This window comes from Psammomys obesus, unplaced genomic scaffold (assembly GCF_907164565.1).
Source record: "Psammomys obesus unplaced genomic scaffold, mPsaObe1.curated_primary_1811, whole genome shotgun sequence".
In the NCBI taxonomy this organism is placed as follows: domain Eukaryota; kingdom Metazoa; phylum Chordata; class Mammalia; order Rodentia; family Muridae; genus Psammomys; species Psammomys obesus.
Genome location: NW_026586173.1, coordinates 936,210 through 953,768, shown reverse-complemented (window position 1 = coordinate 953,768; position 17,559 = coordinate 936,210). Strand labels below are relative to the sequence as shown.

Here is a 17,559-nt window from a genome sequence, read left to right as displayed (position 1 = left end):
CGCTGATCCCACCCTGCAGGAAGTAAACTTTCACATTCCTGTTAAGTGGTGTCTGGCTGTTTTGAATCACCCCCCTGGATCTGTTTGAAGGCAAGTTTTTAATCAAAGCTATCAGGCTCTCCTTGGCCCCCTCTGCTGAAAGGTTACCGTTACAGAGGAAAGAGAAGCACTGGGTTTTGAGGCTAGACCCCTCGCTTGCATCTGGAGCTCTGAGGAAATTGGAGGGGCTTTATTTCACCTGAAGCCTGGTGTTCAAATCACAATTCTCTGACCTGAGCAAACATTCCCAGGTGCTGTGCAGATTGGAGGGAGACACACATTGAATACATCTTCCACTGCAGGGCCCCCCCATGTGTTAGCTGCTAATTATTTCCAGCCACAGCCTGGTTTCCATAGTCTCCGAACACTTCTAGTCACCTAAGAGGTAGACCCTTGCCTGGGCCTCCAAGAGCTTTCTATAGAACTTTCTAGAATTAGCAGGTCTTCTAAGGCATCAGTGACCAGGATGAAGCTGGTAGCATCAGATCAGAATCTAAACCTTGCCCAACAACAATGCTTCCCCTGTGACCTTCACTCTAACCTTGTCCAAGTGCAGCCTTCTGCCCTCCAGAGAGACTGCAATGCTGTCAAGGGAATCTACATTTGAGGGAGTATGAGAATTTGTTTATGTGAGAAAGCAAAAGAAATATTGAGCTAAAGCCTCCATCTAGCTACATGGGTAGTTGGATAAATAATTACTAAATAAATAAATAAGGGGAAATAAACAAAGAAAGCCTCCAATGAGCTTGAATTGCTGCCGTGCTGAGCGGTAACTGGCAGATTCAATTTAATTATAAGATACAGAATCAAAATGGAGTGTGCAGGGCTCAGGGAGGCTTTCAGCAATGGAATGGCAGCAGGGAGCGCTGACTGGTCCTTGATACATTCTAACCTGCCACTGGCTGCCTACCTTGCCAAGTGGGCATGGAGTGGGGGTCAGCAGCAACCACCTCGGCCCTGGAGGCTGAGTCTCTCTAAGCTGGGGACCTCTCAGCTCCTGAGACCTCTGTTCCTGGCTAGCCTCAGCTCCTGAAGTAGCTCAGATGCAGATGCCCTGAGGACAGTCCAGGCCAGCTGGAGGAAGAGGGTAGGAACTCTGTATCCTCACACCCGCCCATTCTCCCTAAGCCAAGGTGGGCAACCAAGACAAGACCCACCTTGCAAGGCCAGGTGTGGCCACCAGATTGTGAATGCAGCAGCTCTTCCTGGGTCATGACTAGAGACAAGAGCATGACATCATCACCTGTCGGTATTGCTTTTCCCCAGAAAGTAAGGCATATGCCTCCTTGGCCACAGGAGCCTGGTCTGCCAAAGGTTCCTAAATGCCGACCCTCTACAACAGAAAGGACAGCTTTTCTTCTACCTTCTCCCCTCCCCTGTCTCTGCCCATGTTCGGTGACACACGAGGATCATGAGGGCAAAGGGTGGGTATCCTTGCTAGGCTCCACTGCTAAGTTCTTAGGGCACCTTATCAGTGTTGTATGACCAAATTTTATTAGGACCATAAATGGGTGATGAAGTAGCTTGTGAGCACATCGCCAAGCCACAGCCACGCCCCTGCCGCCAGCCTACTGTGAGCAGGAGCCTAGGTGCCGTCATGCCTCCTGTACCCCTGTTCACTGCCTATCCCCCTAAAAGCAACTTTTCTTTCCCCAGGCCCTGGGCTCCCACAAATGCTGCTCAATGTACCCCATCTCCAAGCAGTAATGCCTATAACCATCAGCCAGCACTCTGTTGGTCTCTTCTCCCCCAGGTTTAGGTTGGTCCTCTAGGCAATGTGTGCATTCTCACACTACATCCTAGGAGAAGGGCCTGGGCCTGTGCTCTGGGACCAAGCAGCTCTGGGTTTAATTCTGGGTCCTCCATTTCCCAAATGCAAGTTCAGGAAATTTAATCAGCTTCGTGTACAGCAGAGCTAATGCTCATATGTTCACTAATCTGTGTGAGGCTAAATCCACAAACCAAGCTTGTCTTTGAGCATCTTTGGGGGCCTCTGTCTTTCCAAAGATCTGGGCCTCAAGAGGCCTGTGGGTGATGGGACTGGACACATAGAAGTAAGGTAGGACTTCACACCACACTGCCCTCATGCTTAGCTTTTTGAAAACTGTCGGTCACATTAGAAGAAAGAAAAATAGGAGATGTTCTCCCTCTGCCCTGCCTCCCATCTATGATTGACAGGATATACGGGGCTGAGACTCCCCAGGGGCAGGGCACACAGCTGTCATGCATCTGGCCCCATTCAAAGAGTATTCACAGACTTCCGGCTTTCATATAGGAGAAGTACAAAAGGCTTCCAGGCATGGGGCCCTTGGCAGCACCTGTTCCTTACAGGTTAAATGGACTGCTAACAAGCCAGGGGAAGAGGAGCTGGGATGGCTTTCATGTTTCTCTGTTATGTTCCCCCACAGAGCAGATGGCTCACCGGGACTGAATATTCTGAGTGAGGAGACAAGCTGAGGAATCCTGTATCTGCGATAAAACTATTGCCCACAAAATTCTTCAACCACAGAAATTCTACCAGAATCCCAAAGATTTGAGATTGTGACTTGCTTTACTGAGTTCAACACTTACCGGCTGTCTGGCCACGAGGATGTTATTAATAATTAGCCTTTCGGAGCTTCGCTGTCCTCTTCCATCAGATAGAAATATATAGAGTTTCTGAGAACTGACACAAACAGAGCACACAAAATAGCCCGAAAATTAATGAATTGCAGCCAGTTAACACCAGGTAACTTTGTCTGTGATGGCAAACGGAGGTGGGCTTGGTCACCACAAAAATAGAAAAGGCATGACTGTGTCCAGAACCCAAGGAAAATGCGGAGTGTCCTCATTCTAGTGTGTAGGGGGTTAGAGTTGGACTCTCCCAGCCTACAGTCTTCACTCATGGCAAAGCACCCCAAAGGAGGCACATTCAGGGTCAGATGGTAACTCTGCTGGAGTTCCAGGCAGCTCAGCAGTTGACAGAAGGACCCCAGGCAGTGTCGAAGGGGAGGTGTTCAACCCTGCCAGAGAGGGAGGGGAGGAAGAGCCAGGCATGGTCACGGAGAGCCGGGACATAGGGCTGAAACTCAGACTCAGCAGGGAGCTGTGTCTCACAGAGAAGAGCTTGGAGTACTGCACACCATTCTCGGAGTGGGTCAGCCAGACAACACTGTGCCAAGTCTTTCTGCTCAGCAGCAGCAGCATGGCTGTTGGCAAACTTCTTACCCCTCTAAAATGTCAGTTTCTGGGCTAGATCTAGAGCTCAGTGGAAGAGTATTTCCTTGGATGTATAAAGCCCTGGGTTCAATCCCCAGTATGAGGAGAAAAAAAATTCTTTATAAATATCAAGGTGTGATGATGCCTGTTTCTATGATGTGTGAGAGGAAAACAGGATAAGAGGACTAGTGAGAAGGTTTATCGGGTAAACACCCTTACTGGACACGATGAGCTCAGTTTAATTCTTGGAGCCCTTAGTAGAAGGAGAGAACTGGCTCCTAGAAATTTTCTCTAAGCTCCATGTACATAATGTATCTCCCTCCCTCTGTCTCTCCCTCCCTCTGTCTCTCTCCCTCTGTCTCTATGTGTGACACACACACACAAACAATAATGATGATGTTATTATTACTGTTATAGAAAAAATACTTTTGAAACAAGATGAGAAGTCTCATGCCTACCACTGCCGTTGTTGGCTGGCCTTTTTCCTCCCCGAGATTCATAAGCACAGGCCAGCAGGGTAGAGATTTGGAAGCGCCAAAGGACTGGGGACCACATGGTCACCCAGATTTCTTGTAGGCACGTGGGATGTGGGGCCAATAGCAGAACAGACTATTCCAGATCCACAGCTGGTGGCGAGGAACTGTTAATAATGCCTCGGCCACACCGTCGATGGGGCTGTGCCAGCTAGTAATGGCACAGCTGAAGCAGGCGTAGGAGGGCAGGAACAGGCAGAGGCCACCCACTGTCAGTGACCACTATCCGATATGAAGTTTCAAGGTTTTGATCAGCAGGTGTCTGAGGAAGTCATGCTTTCTGTGGGAGCAAGTGAGGGTGGGCTGGTAGAAACAGAACCTCTCTGGAATTATTACAAATGAGTGTTGACTCTTCCTAAAAGACAGGAGCACAACACAAGCTCTTTATGCAATCCACTATTTTAAAAAACTCAATGTAAGACCACAGCTGTTCCAAGTTTCTCTTATAATAATTTAATTGGTATGTAATAGCGTAGTTAATTAAATACAAATCAATAGTTTAAAACAACTAATTGATACTTAATATGAATGGGGGAAAACTTGGTTCTAATATAATTAACCCATATTAAATTAGCTATGAAATAACAATTATGTCTTTACAACAATGTAAAGTTTATGGTTCTTTAATAAACTTAGATTAGCAAGCAATGAGAGTCAAAAATTATGAAACAGGTATTATTGGCCTATTAAACATATATTATGTGTCCTAGAGGGCTGGGGCCAGGCAACTAGTCAATATGAACAAACCTTTCTTAATCTTCTCCTCGAGTCCCTTTATTACAGGACTTGATCAGAAAACAGGGAACTTTGCTGATTTGTGGGTATCTTAATTGCATGTGATGGGAGTAATTATACTGAAAATAGCACCAGGTAGAAGTGAGGTGGGAAGAGCAAACTAATGGTGAAAACTTTCCAAACACAAGACCTTCAGTCCCTCAGTTGGTGAGACATCCAAGGACAGAATGGCTATCGGGGGCTATAGATGACAGTCACCCATGAGAGGCCACTGGGTAGACATACCATTAAGGCAGCGCCGGGGCCAATTGCAACCTTCAGGACCTTTTATGGGTGCATCTCTTGCCATCTACCAACTCTCATCTCTCAATTCTTCCTCCAGCAAGGACCACCACTCAAGTGGAAATGACCTGATGTCACCTCATGACACTGCCTTACTGAACATTTACTTGTCTTTGATTTTTCACATACCTTTTGCAAGTGTGGGCAGAGCGTTCAGAATCTCCAACATGGAAAATGCTCCAACATCTGAAAATTTATGGCCAAAATATTTAAGATGTTGACACTTTTCAGGTTTGGAGTCTTCATATTGGGAATATTCAAATGAGTAAAGTCTACACAAATATTCTCTAAGCTATAAATTACAGATTCGGAAGCACTTCTGGCCCCAGGCATTTGGATAAAGGATACTCAACCCATAGATGCCTTTGGAAACCAATTGGATAATTAATTTTGCTGGGATAGGAAGCATGCCTTGTGTGTGGTGCCCTCTGAATATTTTGTGGAGTGGATGTCATTCCATCAATTTTTGTTAATATGTGCTATCTGTGGAAGATAGGATTTTTTTATTAAGTAATTTTTTTAATTTTTATTAATTACAGTTTATTCACTTTGTATCACCCCTGTACCTCCCTCCCTCCTCCCCTCCCAATCCTACCTTTCCTCTTCCCCACCCATGTCCCTCTCCCAGTTCATTGATAAGGGAGGTCCTCCTCCCCTTCCCTCTGATCCTAGTCTATCAGGTCTCATCAGGAGTTGCTGAATTGTCTTCCTCTGTTCCCTGGTAAGGCTGCTCCCCCGTCAGGGGAAGGTGATCAAAGAGCAGGCCAATTGGTTCCTGTCAGAGACAGTCCCTGTCCCCATTACTATGGAGCCCACTTGGATACTGAACTGCCATAGCCTACCTCCATTCAGGGGTTCCAGTCCATCTCCATGAGTGGTCCTTGGCTGGAGTATCAGTTTCAGAAAAGACTCCTGAGCCCAGACTTTTTGGATCTGTTGCTGTCCTTGTGGAGCTCCTGTCCTCTCCAGGTCTCACTATCTCCCACCTCTTTCATAAGATTCCCTGCACTCTGCCCAAAGTTTGGCTATGAGTCTCAGCATCTGCCTTGATATCCTGTAGAGTAGAGCCTTTCAGAGGTTCTCTGTGGTAGGCTCCTGTCCTGTTCCCTGTTTTCTCCCTCCTCCAATGTCCATCCTCTTTGCCTTTCTGAATGAGGATTAAGCATCTTAGCCAGAGTCCTCCTTCCTGATTAACTTCCTTAGGTGTACAGATTTTAGTATGTTTATCCTGTATTATATGTCTAATATCCACTTATGAGTGAGTATATACCCTGTGTGTCTTTCTGCTTCTGGGATACCTCACTCAGGATGATCTTTTCCAGTTCCCACCATTTACCTGCAAATTTCATTTCCTTGTTTTTTTATCGCTGAGTAATATTCCATTGTGTAGATGTACCACAATTTCTGTATCCATTTCTCAACTGAGGGGTATCTGGGCTGTTTCCAGCTTTTGGCTATTACAAATAAAGCTGCTACAAACATGGTTGAGCAGATGTCCTTGTTGTATACTTGAGTGTCTTTTGGATATATTCCCAGGAGTGGTATAGCTGGATCTTGAGGAAATGCTATTCCTGATTGTCTGAGAAAGCACCAGATTGATTTCCAAAGTGGTTGTATAAGTTTACATTCCCACCAGCAGTGGAGGAGGGTTCCCTTTTCTCCACATCCTCTCCATCATGTGTTGTCACTTGAGTTATTCATCCAAGCCACTCTAATGGGTGTAAGGTGAAATCTCAGGGTCATTTTGATTTGCATTTCCCTGGTGACTAAGGACATTGAACATTTCTTTAAGTGTTTCTCTGCCATTCGATATTCTTCTAGTGAGAATTCTCTAGAATTCTCTTAGCTCAGTACCCCATTTTTTAATTGGATTACTTGATTTGTTGCTGTTTAACTTCTTGAGTTCTTTATATATACTGGATATTAACCCTCTGTCAGATATGGGCTTGGTGAAGATCCTTTCCCAATCTGTAGGCAATCATTTTGTTTTGACGACAGTGTTCTTTGATTTTTGTCCACAAGATTTTCACCCTCTAAGCTGAATATAGTTGATTAAAAGTTTATTTCTTCAGACAAAAGCCCCTGCTCAAGTTATTAGCTGAGTATTTTTCATTTGGGGACTTGATGTTCATAGTACACCACCACTGCCCTGAAACACAGTCAGCTTCCCTTTGTGCCCACACAAAGGGAAATACACACAATGATCTTTGATCTTTGCAATGAAAGACACTGTGCCAGCTCTGCCTTCTTTATTGAGCTATACAACCCTTTAGTTCCAAAGTCTCACTCAAGAACCTTTCTCAGACTCACTGTTTTTTCCTTGTTTCTGGGTCTTCTAGGCCCTAAATCTCTCCTGTGGTGGGGTTTTTCTAACTCCCTTCAACTTTTCCAGCACATTTGACTTGCGGCTACCATGCTGACCTGATAGTTCACCACATGGATTTGGTGAGGTCCTTCTCCCTCTCATATTTCCATTTTTTTAAGGTTTATTTATTTATTATGTAACAATGTTCTGTCTGCATGTACACCTGTAGGCCAGATCTCATTATAGATGGTTGTGAGCCATCATGTGGTTGCTGGAAATTGAACTCAGGACCTCTGGAAGAGCAACCAGTGTTCTTAACCTTTGAGCCATCTCTCCAGCCCTTGTATTTCCATTTTCATATCTGCAAGGAAAGAGGTTCCTTAGACCTGACTCTGATATTTGCCTCATTGGACTCATCTTTTCAGGTACCCTCGGCTCTTTTTAACCTTATTTTTTTTTCTTTTTTCTTTTCACGTAAATCATGCAAGGGTAGATGTCAGGAGAAGTAGTTTATAGATAGATAAAGGAAGCAGAAGCTAAGAGGAGCCCACGGTTCACTGCTGAGTGCTGCATCGTGGTATCAGCCAGCTCAGCTCATTCGGAAGCATCAGGACCTCCCAGCAACTCCAACCAGGTCCAGCTGGCATTTCCTCCATATGGTCCAAGGCACCATCTGGGGAACTCAAGCTATTTTCAGCCATTCTGCTGCTCTCTGTATTGAAGTGGCAAGGATCTACAGGCTCTCTGTGTCCCCCTTGAGAAGCCTCTGTGTACTTCTACCTGTTTCCAGATTTCTGCTGTGTTCAGAGAGCAAGAAGGGATAGCAGATGGGAAACCATCGTCTCTCACTTGGCAGGACTCTCCTAGATGCTCTCAGTGTTTTCAGGCCCTGTCTCTCCTGTGCATCATCTACACTGGGTTAAAGTCCTCTTAATCAGAGCATGGTGGCCTCTTTCCCCATCTTAGCCATTCTAAGGGTTCCCTGTACCCTAAGGGTTTCCTGCACCCTGCAGAAAAAGAGCACAGACTCTTCAGATGGTCCAGAATCTGACCTCCACACTGTTTCTACTCTCCCAACTTCCCTGAAATCTTCACAACTCCCCACCAGCAATACTCCAGCTCCTGTGTGGCAGCTTGTCAAAACATGCCGGAGCCAAGTAGGTTCAGGAGGAAAAGTGCTAATCTCTGGTTTTCAGTTTTTCACTAGGATATATTAATTGTACAAGTTAATGGGTTTCATTGATGGTTTTATATACACATATAATGTACCTTAGTCATATTCTCATCCTCTTTTGCATCCTCTCTCCATATCTCTTGTCCCTTTCCTCTTCCAAAATAATCCTGCTTCTACTTTCACACACAAGAGAGAAAACATGCGAGATTTGTCTTCCTGAGTCTAGCTTATTTCACCTAAGGTAATCATTACCATCTCAACTGATTTTTCCCACAAGTGACATGATTTCATTCATCTTTATGGACAAATAAAGTTCCATCGTGTACAAGCAATACATTTTCTTAATCCAGTTATCTGCGGGTGATCATCTCAGATGATTCTATGTCTTGGCTATTGGATGTGCAGATGTCTTTGTGGTCTGCTGACTTAGATTCCTTCAGGTACAAACCCAGGAATGGTACAACTGGCAGATCTGGTATTTCTACTATTAGAAATTTTAGGAACCTCTATCCTGATTTCCCTAATTACTGCTCTAGCTTATATCCCTACCAAAAACATGTGTTTGAAAAGGTTAGTCTTTGGCGACTGAATCAAGATAGTGAATATGGTAACGTGGTCAAACAAAAAGTAAGTACAATATAACCTACAATTACTTAAAATATAAGTAAATAAGTACAAAAATAACCTGCAAACAGAAAATTGTTATCACCATATCATCCCAGCTTTCATGAAGAGGTAGGCTGGGAACATAATAGGAAGTCCTCCTACAAACAGTCATCCATCATACTCTACACAACCTAGAAATGGGAGGGATAGAAACTGGCTCTTGTCCATTGATCTGTTCTAGCTCAAATTACCTGAGAGCTCTTTAGTCTTTAGGTGGAGAATAACAAGTGAAAAGCAAAATTCTCAAAGCATCCCAGACTGCCTATGAATGTTCAGGGCCATGTGGACACATAGCAGCTTTTTTTTTTTCCATACTGCCTTCTTTCCCATTGGGTTTTATGCCCACCAACCCTACTGTCTAATTGCTTGCCCATCAGCTGGGACCCAGTGAACAATCATGTGACACTAAGAGTAGCTGTGTGAACAAATGAAGGGGGTAGAGAGAATCACAGACACTGGAAATAGCTAAGTCTCACTCGAAAGCCAGCTCCTCCTTTTCCTGTGTGTATGAGTTAGCTAGGACTGCTATAACAAGGTATCACACAGTGTGTGACTGACACTGAAAAAATGCATTCTCTCAGGACTCCAGAGACTGAAAGCACAAGATCAAAATGTCAGAGCTTCGGTATTTCTGAAGGCTATAAGGGAAGGACTTGTTGAAGATCTGTCTCCCTGTTTTAGAAATGGCCGTCTTTATGTTCATGTGTCATTCTCTCTCTCTCTCTCTCATATAATTCCTTCAACTTCTCCTTTTATAATGACACCAGTGATACTGGACTAAGGCCAGTCCTAATGACCTCATTTTACCCTGACTACCTCTGCAAAGTACCAGGCTCCACATACAATCACACATCGGGAGGAGGGTTTGGCCGGGGCTGGGTGAAATAGGACTGCAAATATGAATAGGCGAGGGTACCTAATTCATCCTGCAATGCAGTCCTATAGCGCTGACCACTGATCTCTGGCATTCTCTGGTCTGTTTTGACTTGCAGCATCTACAGTCCTGATATCCCTAAGGACTAACCCTAAAACCAGTCCTGAGTTCTAGGGTGAGACTCAGCAACAGGTAGGTCTTTGGCCCTGAAGTGTCGTTTTTAGTTCTCTAAGCCTTGGTTTCTAAATCCAAAATGGAGGAAATAATTTCCACCTTGCTTACTTCGCCAAGCTACTGTGAGCATCTAATGAGATAGTAAATATGACAGCACTGTGAAAAAAATAAGCGCGCCACAAATGGAATGCAGCAGCGTCGAGTCATTAGCAGTAGTTGTGAGAATAAAGGGATCTGGAGTCTGGAAAGCCCCATCCACAGCCTGTGAGCTGAAGAAACTCACTCCATTTATAAAGCTATCCTTTTTATTCTCCCCGGAGAACATCCCACAGCTCTCCCTACTTGTGGAACAGCTCCCTGTTTGGATGAATTACAAGTTTCATTCACTCCACAGCTTAACCTAAATGCATCCTGCTGCACCTAAGCCCATCTGTCTTCATTCTGGCCAGGGTTGGGGAGAACTGCTCACCCAACCCCTACATTTTTTGAGTCTGCCCCTTCTTTAAGTCCAGGACTTGCCCCATGCCAGGCACGGAGCCAGGTAGTAGGGGCTCAGGGCTGGAAAGGAACACTCTGATCCTTCTGTTGCTCACAATCCAGAGCCAAAAAGTTCTCAGAGGGCTAAGCATCCCTTGACCCTAAGAAACATCCCTGTTCTGAAACCTGATTCTTTGCACACGGCATTGATTAAGCCTTTGTCCCCCTCAGACAGCCTTACAACCCAACTGCAAATGACTTTAAACTTTGCTATGAACAGTCCTTTATAAGCCTAGGCTCCATTCAAGCATATTCCATGAAACCTTTGGAGAATCTGGGTGATTCTGCCACTGATGAAGCCAAAAATAGCAGCCTACTTGAAGAAGACCCCATATCTTGAGGTTCAAAACTAATATCTGTGTTTTCACGTTACTGTCCATCTCAGAGACAAGAAAGGGATGGGCTGGTAGCTGGACTGCCTCACAAAGAGAGGTTTCTGCTCTGTCTTTTACACTGTACCATTTCTCCCCTAGAAGCCTTGTTCTTTTGACTTGTTGAATGTTTCCCCAAGCCTCCATGATTACTTTCTGCTTCTTTCTTGGTCTATATATAGTCAGTACCTCTGACAATGCTCTTCTTCCCCAGATGGATACCCGCATCCCCCTGCTTCATCCACTTCTGTCCCTACTGTAGGCTTCCCCATGTGGATTTGGTGAGCTCTAATTTAGTTACACAAATCTCTCCAAAGAGCATCCCAAACTTTTGCATTTGACAAGCTATCTAATCTTCACTTTACCAATCCTCCAGCTCACTTGCTCTCAAAAGGATCCCAATGACTTCTCCCCACTTCTTGGCAATGACGTGGCCAGAAAGCCCTTTCACTTGAAAAATTTCTTCAGTGTGCTTATTAGCGCCTTGTAACGTAGCCGCCTAAATAATTAAGACTAACCCACACGTGTCAAATTAAATGAGGCAAATACATTGGGAAATTACCTCATCCTCAATTTCTTTTATTAATCAGAGCTTTCTTAAAAAAAAATTCTTTCCCTGCTCATTTACAAAAATCAAATATAGTCAGGGAGACTCTTGTTTATAATAACTGTATGAGTGTTCAGCCTCTCCTCCATCTCTCACTTGGGAGGTATCCTGGTATGTGACACATAAAATAACTTAGGTTGAGTTGTAGAGACAAACCCCGTCAAAATCATATATGACAGGTCACTCATATTTTAATCTTTAGAACTGTTTCCCTGGCATTCACTTGAGAGTGAGGGGAGCTTCCCAGAAAACAATGTTGACCAAATCCTTCTAGCATCTTCTGCCCTCCTTCCTCAATGCTCCCCTACAGTCTCTCCTAGGCTCAGTCTAGTAGCCTGCGTGCCCTCTCTTATTATAAGCCACCACTGCTGTGCTATAGGTGGACATAAGTCAGTGGTAAACATAACAGGAACCATCAGCACTTATGTCATTCTTGTGATGAATAATGTGCCTATCATTCTAATGGCCAGGTTATCTTCCTATTGTCAGCACCTGGACTTTCGATGCAAGCTCAGGCAAAAGCTATTGTTGGTTGAAACCAGGAGCCTCCCCACAGTCTGCACTTCCACTGGCCCTCTTTCTGCAGGCTGCATTCCTGCCTTTTGGAGGTGGCTATTAGAAGGAATCCACAAATATAGTAAGTAAACATCAAAGGGGCTTTGATCCACAGAGCCCTCAACAGAATAGGAGCCCCTGAAGAAAGGGCCAAGGCCTTGGATGGGAGAACTTAACATGTCAATTTGGGTGCCTGAGATGTGAAGCTGTTTGAAGTGAGGGAGGTTTGGCTGCGCCTTCAGATGAGTGAGTGAGTATGCAGGGGAAGGAAGGGAAGTGAGCCTTTGGAAATAGCACGCTCAGATCTGCCTCTCTGCTCTTCACTGATAGTCAATAAATCCCTTTAAAAAAAAATCAGGAGATCAAAGCTGGTGACCTCCCTGGGCTGAAGCATCTTGCCACTGCCTGCTAAGCTTTGTTTTTCCCTAGGGCATGAGCCCCTAAGCTTGACTTATCTGTTGGTGAGGGCCCTACCCTTGTTTTCCTCCTGCTGTCCTCAGAGGCTAGACCTGAGCAGCAGCAGATGGATTCAGAACATCCTTATCAGAGGCAGGAGGAGGAACCATCCCACCTTATCTATTCTCTGATAGCCAAGATTCCTGCAGGTGAAAGGCCAAGGACACATCTATACCATGAACAAATGTGACGCCATTCAGGAGGAACCTCCTTCTCTGAGAACATGGGATGGAAGCAGCCAGGTAGCAGAAATCCTGGCAAGATTCTCTATGGGGCCAGCTGAAGTCATATGCCCTCTACAACACTATCGCATACCCATTTGCCCAGTTTAGGGCAGCTGTCACATTTTTACGGCTTTTAAACGAACAGGTAGTGATAATGAGTCAAAGGTATCAAAGGCAGTCAAGTCCATCAACATTGTTGAGCCTCCACTCCCCCATCTGTGTCACACGAATGGCAGGAGCCCATCTGCACACCACAAAGCATTGCTGTGGGAGTTAACAATTAAAGTGGGGGTGAAATTGTTTCAGAACCCATGAAGTACCCAAGATAAATCAGGACTAAAAGCCAAATACCAGAATGAATATCTTGCCCACTAGTGAGGTAGGAAACTCAAGTCCAGCGCTCACGCACAGTAGAAGATGGTTTATAAAATGCTCTGCAAGAGATAATGTCAGGCCTTTGCTCCTCAGAGTTGCTTTTCTGTCTGTTCTTTTGGGAAAGTCAACGTGCTGTTAGTCCTTGTGTATGTTGGCCCTGTTGGACCCTATACTCTAAATCTACACTCCCCAAGTTCTAGATGCTGACTAGTGCCTGCCCGTAAGAACACACAAGATCAGCAACTGCAGAATCCCCCCCTTCCCGAAGGTTGAGCACATCTTGTCTATCCATCTGTGTGTCTTCTCCATTGTCAGTATTTATCGTGGATCACCCACTGGGTCTGATCGTGCTGTTCCACTCTGGGTACCACCAGGTGTTCTTGTTTAGTTCATCTGGTCCTCAATCCTAAATTATAAAAAGCCTCTGTAGCCCAGAGTAATTGTTATGAGAATGTATTCCGGAGTCTACTCCAAAATCCTGACTCCAACACCTGCTAAGGCTGCTTACTACATGCATCTGTAAATGAAGGTGGTAGAAAAAGAAGAGCACAATGCTCTATGCCTCACATGATGCTGAGAAAATCTAGAAAGAACCATTGACTTTAGGATATGCCTGGGACCTAAGTGCTATAGAATCATTTTCTGAATGAGCAGCCCTGCTTATCCACAGCCCCATGCTAAGACATCTCACACCTGACTCCTTCTCAACTCACCCACCTATGCTTTCCTTCCAGAGCTTGGCCTCCAGAAGAGAGGATGCTGTCTGGTGCTGGGCTACATGGCCAAGGACAAGTTTCGGAGAATGAATGAAGGTCAGTGAGGCCCTCCCCACCATTACTCAGGGGTAATGCAGTGAGGGGAAGGTATGCCTACAACTGTGGTACAGAGGAAGCTGGACAAGGAACACAAAACAGATCAGGAAGGAGAGTGGGAGGCTCAGCTTGTTCCTCATGGTGCTGTTTACACAGAGAAGAACAGCTTGTGCCAAAGCATGGGATGTTGATTCAGTAGGGATTTTTTCTGTTTTGTTTTGTTTGCCATGTTCTCTTCCCCCTACATGTCCCTTACTTCTTTCTCTTTATTCCCTACCTTTGCTCTTCCACCCACTCACCCAGTCCAGTAAAATCTGTTTATGCCATCTTTCTAATCCAAAGTTCTCCCTCCTTCTCTTTAATCATTCTTATTTCTTGAATTGACAGCACCTTATAGGGTGCCCAGGAGAATCATAACAAAATAAGGCAGTATTATACTCCAAGAGCCTTGCTTTAGAGATCTTCCCATTTTCCCAACTCCACAGACTCAATTCTGTCTCCCACCCAGGGTGGCTCTGCCTTTCTCAAGCACTGGGCCTTTTCTGAGACTCACCTATGCCCCAGAGGACTTGGGGAATATATTGACTTTGACATGGGGTCTGGGATGTGAGACTATCACTGTCATTTATTGGTCTGCTGTAATAAAGAGGCAATCCTCTCCATCCCCAGCCATCTGTCTCCATGCAGCTAATAACCCTCTTCATCAGATGCCACAGACTGTTTATCAAGGTTCAAAAGCAGATAAACAATGACTGGGGATGCCATTTATTCATTACAGTCAGACAAATGAAGTCTTGGCTTTTTACGAGCAGCCCAGCTTGCCATGAGCTGCCCCCTCCAATCAGGGCTCTTAGCTCCTGTAGCCACTCCAAAAAGAGAGGCAGGACACCCCTGTCATCTGGCCATGCATTACACTGTACACAGCCCAGTGCCTTCTCCCCGTGTTCAACAGCCGCCTGTCCTCCCAACCCACCATCTGTGACACCCATGCCTTTGTATGTGGCCCAGACAAGAACCCTGGGCTAGCTATGGGCCTGTTGCCGGAACCCATCAAGATGACAGTCTGTGAGGAGTTAGATCAGCACAAGAAAGTCTAGAAAGCACTTCTCTCTTACATTCACTGCCTGCCTGTTCAAGAAAGCAGCAGCTTCCAAAAGCCACTTACCATCTGCAGGAACCCCACGGCTGAGCACAGCCAGAGGTTGGGGCTGCATACTTTGTGGCAACCATCAGTCTTTTACATTGACTTTTTTTTCTCTCATATTACTCTCAACACTGCAGCCCAGAGAAGAGAAGTAGGCAGTAACTTCTAATTTGTGGGAACGGACAGGATGGCTCTGTCCACGGTGCTGAATAGACATGTTCTCTTGTTGGAGATGCTCATTAGGGTAACGGAGGCTAGGCTCCTAGGGATTGGGCGAGAAGAAAAAGTCAGAATCTGGGCTGCATTTGTATCTTGGAGCTCCAGGTGCCTGACCTGAGCTTCTAAGTGACCAAGAAAATGAAGGAAGGGGCGCTGAGCAAGCTGAGCCAAGGTGTGTGATGAGTTGCAAGTCTCAACTAACAAAATGGAGACAGGCTAGAGGAGACTGAGATAATGGGGTAGAACAAGCCATGAGCAGTGTGTTTGTTCTGGGTCTGGAAGGCTCCAAGTCACAACGGGATGGGGAGAGAGAAAATTTCTTCCAGGCCAGACAGCCTTGTTTTCCAAATGCCAGACAGCACATTTTCCCTCTCCTAAAGTTCATGTGCTGTTTAAGGGAGCAGATGAGAAGCATGCTCTGCTCAGGGGCTCTTAAACCCCAACCCATTTGCAGATAAGAAAGGCATCCACAAGCTCAGGGACTGTTTTATGGTTTATAATTATCTCATAGCAATACTCAAAATAATTATAACTCCTACATATTAATAATTGAACAGGAAAAGAAGCCATGACATCGATCAAGCAACAGAATTCTTGGCCCATGACAGAAAGTACACCTTGGTATGATTTGAACAATTGGTAAAACAGTAAAATAAAAAAATTATCATTTTTCTCGAAGTGGTTAGAATTCATGAGCTATTGAGACAATTAGCTGCTTCTTCCATTAGAGACAAAATAGTGATTGCTTTATTTCCATTTCAGGATAAATACAAAACCCGTGCTTGTGCTGTATTAAAGCATATTTGTTTTGTTTAACAGCATCTAATAAGGTGTCTGTCACCCAGGGAGAAGTGAGCTCCTATTTCATTTGTTTCCCTGTTAATTTGGCATCTCCTTTTATTTTATTTCCCCTCCACCATCACCCCCTCCTCACTACAATCAAAAAAAAAAAAAACATTTGAGAAGGAGCAACAGGAAAATAATGAATGAAAAAGAGCTTTATAGATGTGGGGCTTGTCATAAGTTAGAATAATTGCAATTGGTGCTGTTAAGCTACACAAAGCAATAAAAAGAAAACGCTATTCAAAGATCATTTAAGGAAGCATGTGATAGTCAATGAGAGAGTTGCTCTATTTGGAAGTGCCTAATAGTCTCTCAGAGAAAAATCTGTAGCATTCGCAGGGATGGAGGGTGGTTGGTAAATGTTGATGCGGAGGGGGGAGTTCTTTCCTGTTTGGCCTCAACAATCTGGGGATCCAGTAGAGACAGAGGCAAAAATCAGCTAAGGGCAGACAAGGATGGAGAGGGTATAGACAGGCTGGGCACAGAATGTCAGAGTTGTCTGAGATCATCGTCTTCATATGATTAAGAACTCTTTACAGGAACTGTTGGAAAGAGGTTGTTTATTTATTCATCAAACATTCATTGAATACCATAAAAATGATACCAATTTTTCATAATAAGTGTCGGGCTGCATTAAAAGTACTGGAGTGGTTACAGTGAATAAAACATAGCCCCTGCCCACAAGGAGCTCACAGTAAAATCACAAGTCATGTCTCGCTAAAAACATCTTCTCTTCGAAGAGCACCTGCTCACACCTCACCGAACTCAGAGCCCCTCTCCCTTAGCATATGCTCCACCTGGCCAACCAGTCTGTTTTCTTAGCAGTATGTATCACTATTTGTGATGATGTACCAACTTCCTACTTGTGGACTGTTGGCCCCACCTGTGGGAGAGGAAAGAATTCATGTCCATCCTTTCACATCCTAGGGACTTAGCTCAGTGACTCACTCAGAGGGAGAGTCACTTACAGTAAATTATTTAAGTAAACATTTAAGAGAGACTGTGAGTCACAATAGAGGAGTGTCCAAAGTCACTTACAGGTATCAGTGGAGTCTTGAAAAGGAAACAAGCATTTTATGCAATGTATCTCTGGGCTGGCCATGCTTTGATCCCACTGGAAAGCAATTGGCTGGTGGATCCCTGTGAGGTCTAGGCCAACCTGGTCTACATAGCAAGTCCCAGGTCAGCCATGACTACATAATAGGACCCTGACCAGGGTTGTCTCCATATCTTCAGCAGCACCTGAGTCTCAGGCTTTCCTTCAGTTATAGGTTTAGAGGCCTCTCAAGCCCCAGGCAGAGTGGAAAGTCAAGAAAACTGCCCCTTGCCCAGGGTGTATCAAAGGTAAAACATTCTAGAGAGATCTAGATCAAGGG

General features: G+C 44.9%; 1 protein-coding gene across 3 annotated transcripts in view; it reads left to right on the top strand.

Moving 5' to 3' along the window:
* Nucleotides 1-17,559, top strand: part of Kirrel3 (kirre like nephrin family adhesion molecule 3) — a 545,774-nt gene that overhangs the window by 409,295 nt on the left and 118,920 nt on the right. For all 3 annotated transcript variants that reach the window (XM_055601295.1, XM_055601297.1, XM_055601294.1), the window contains exon 2: nt 13,900-13,977. In XM_055601295.1, the coding sequence (XP_055457270.1) occupies nt 13,900-13,977 (78 nt within the window). The remainder of the gene's footprint in view (nt 1-13,899; nt 13,978-17,559) is intronic.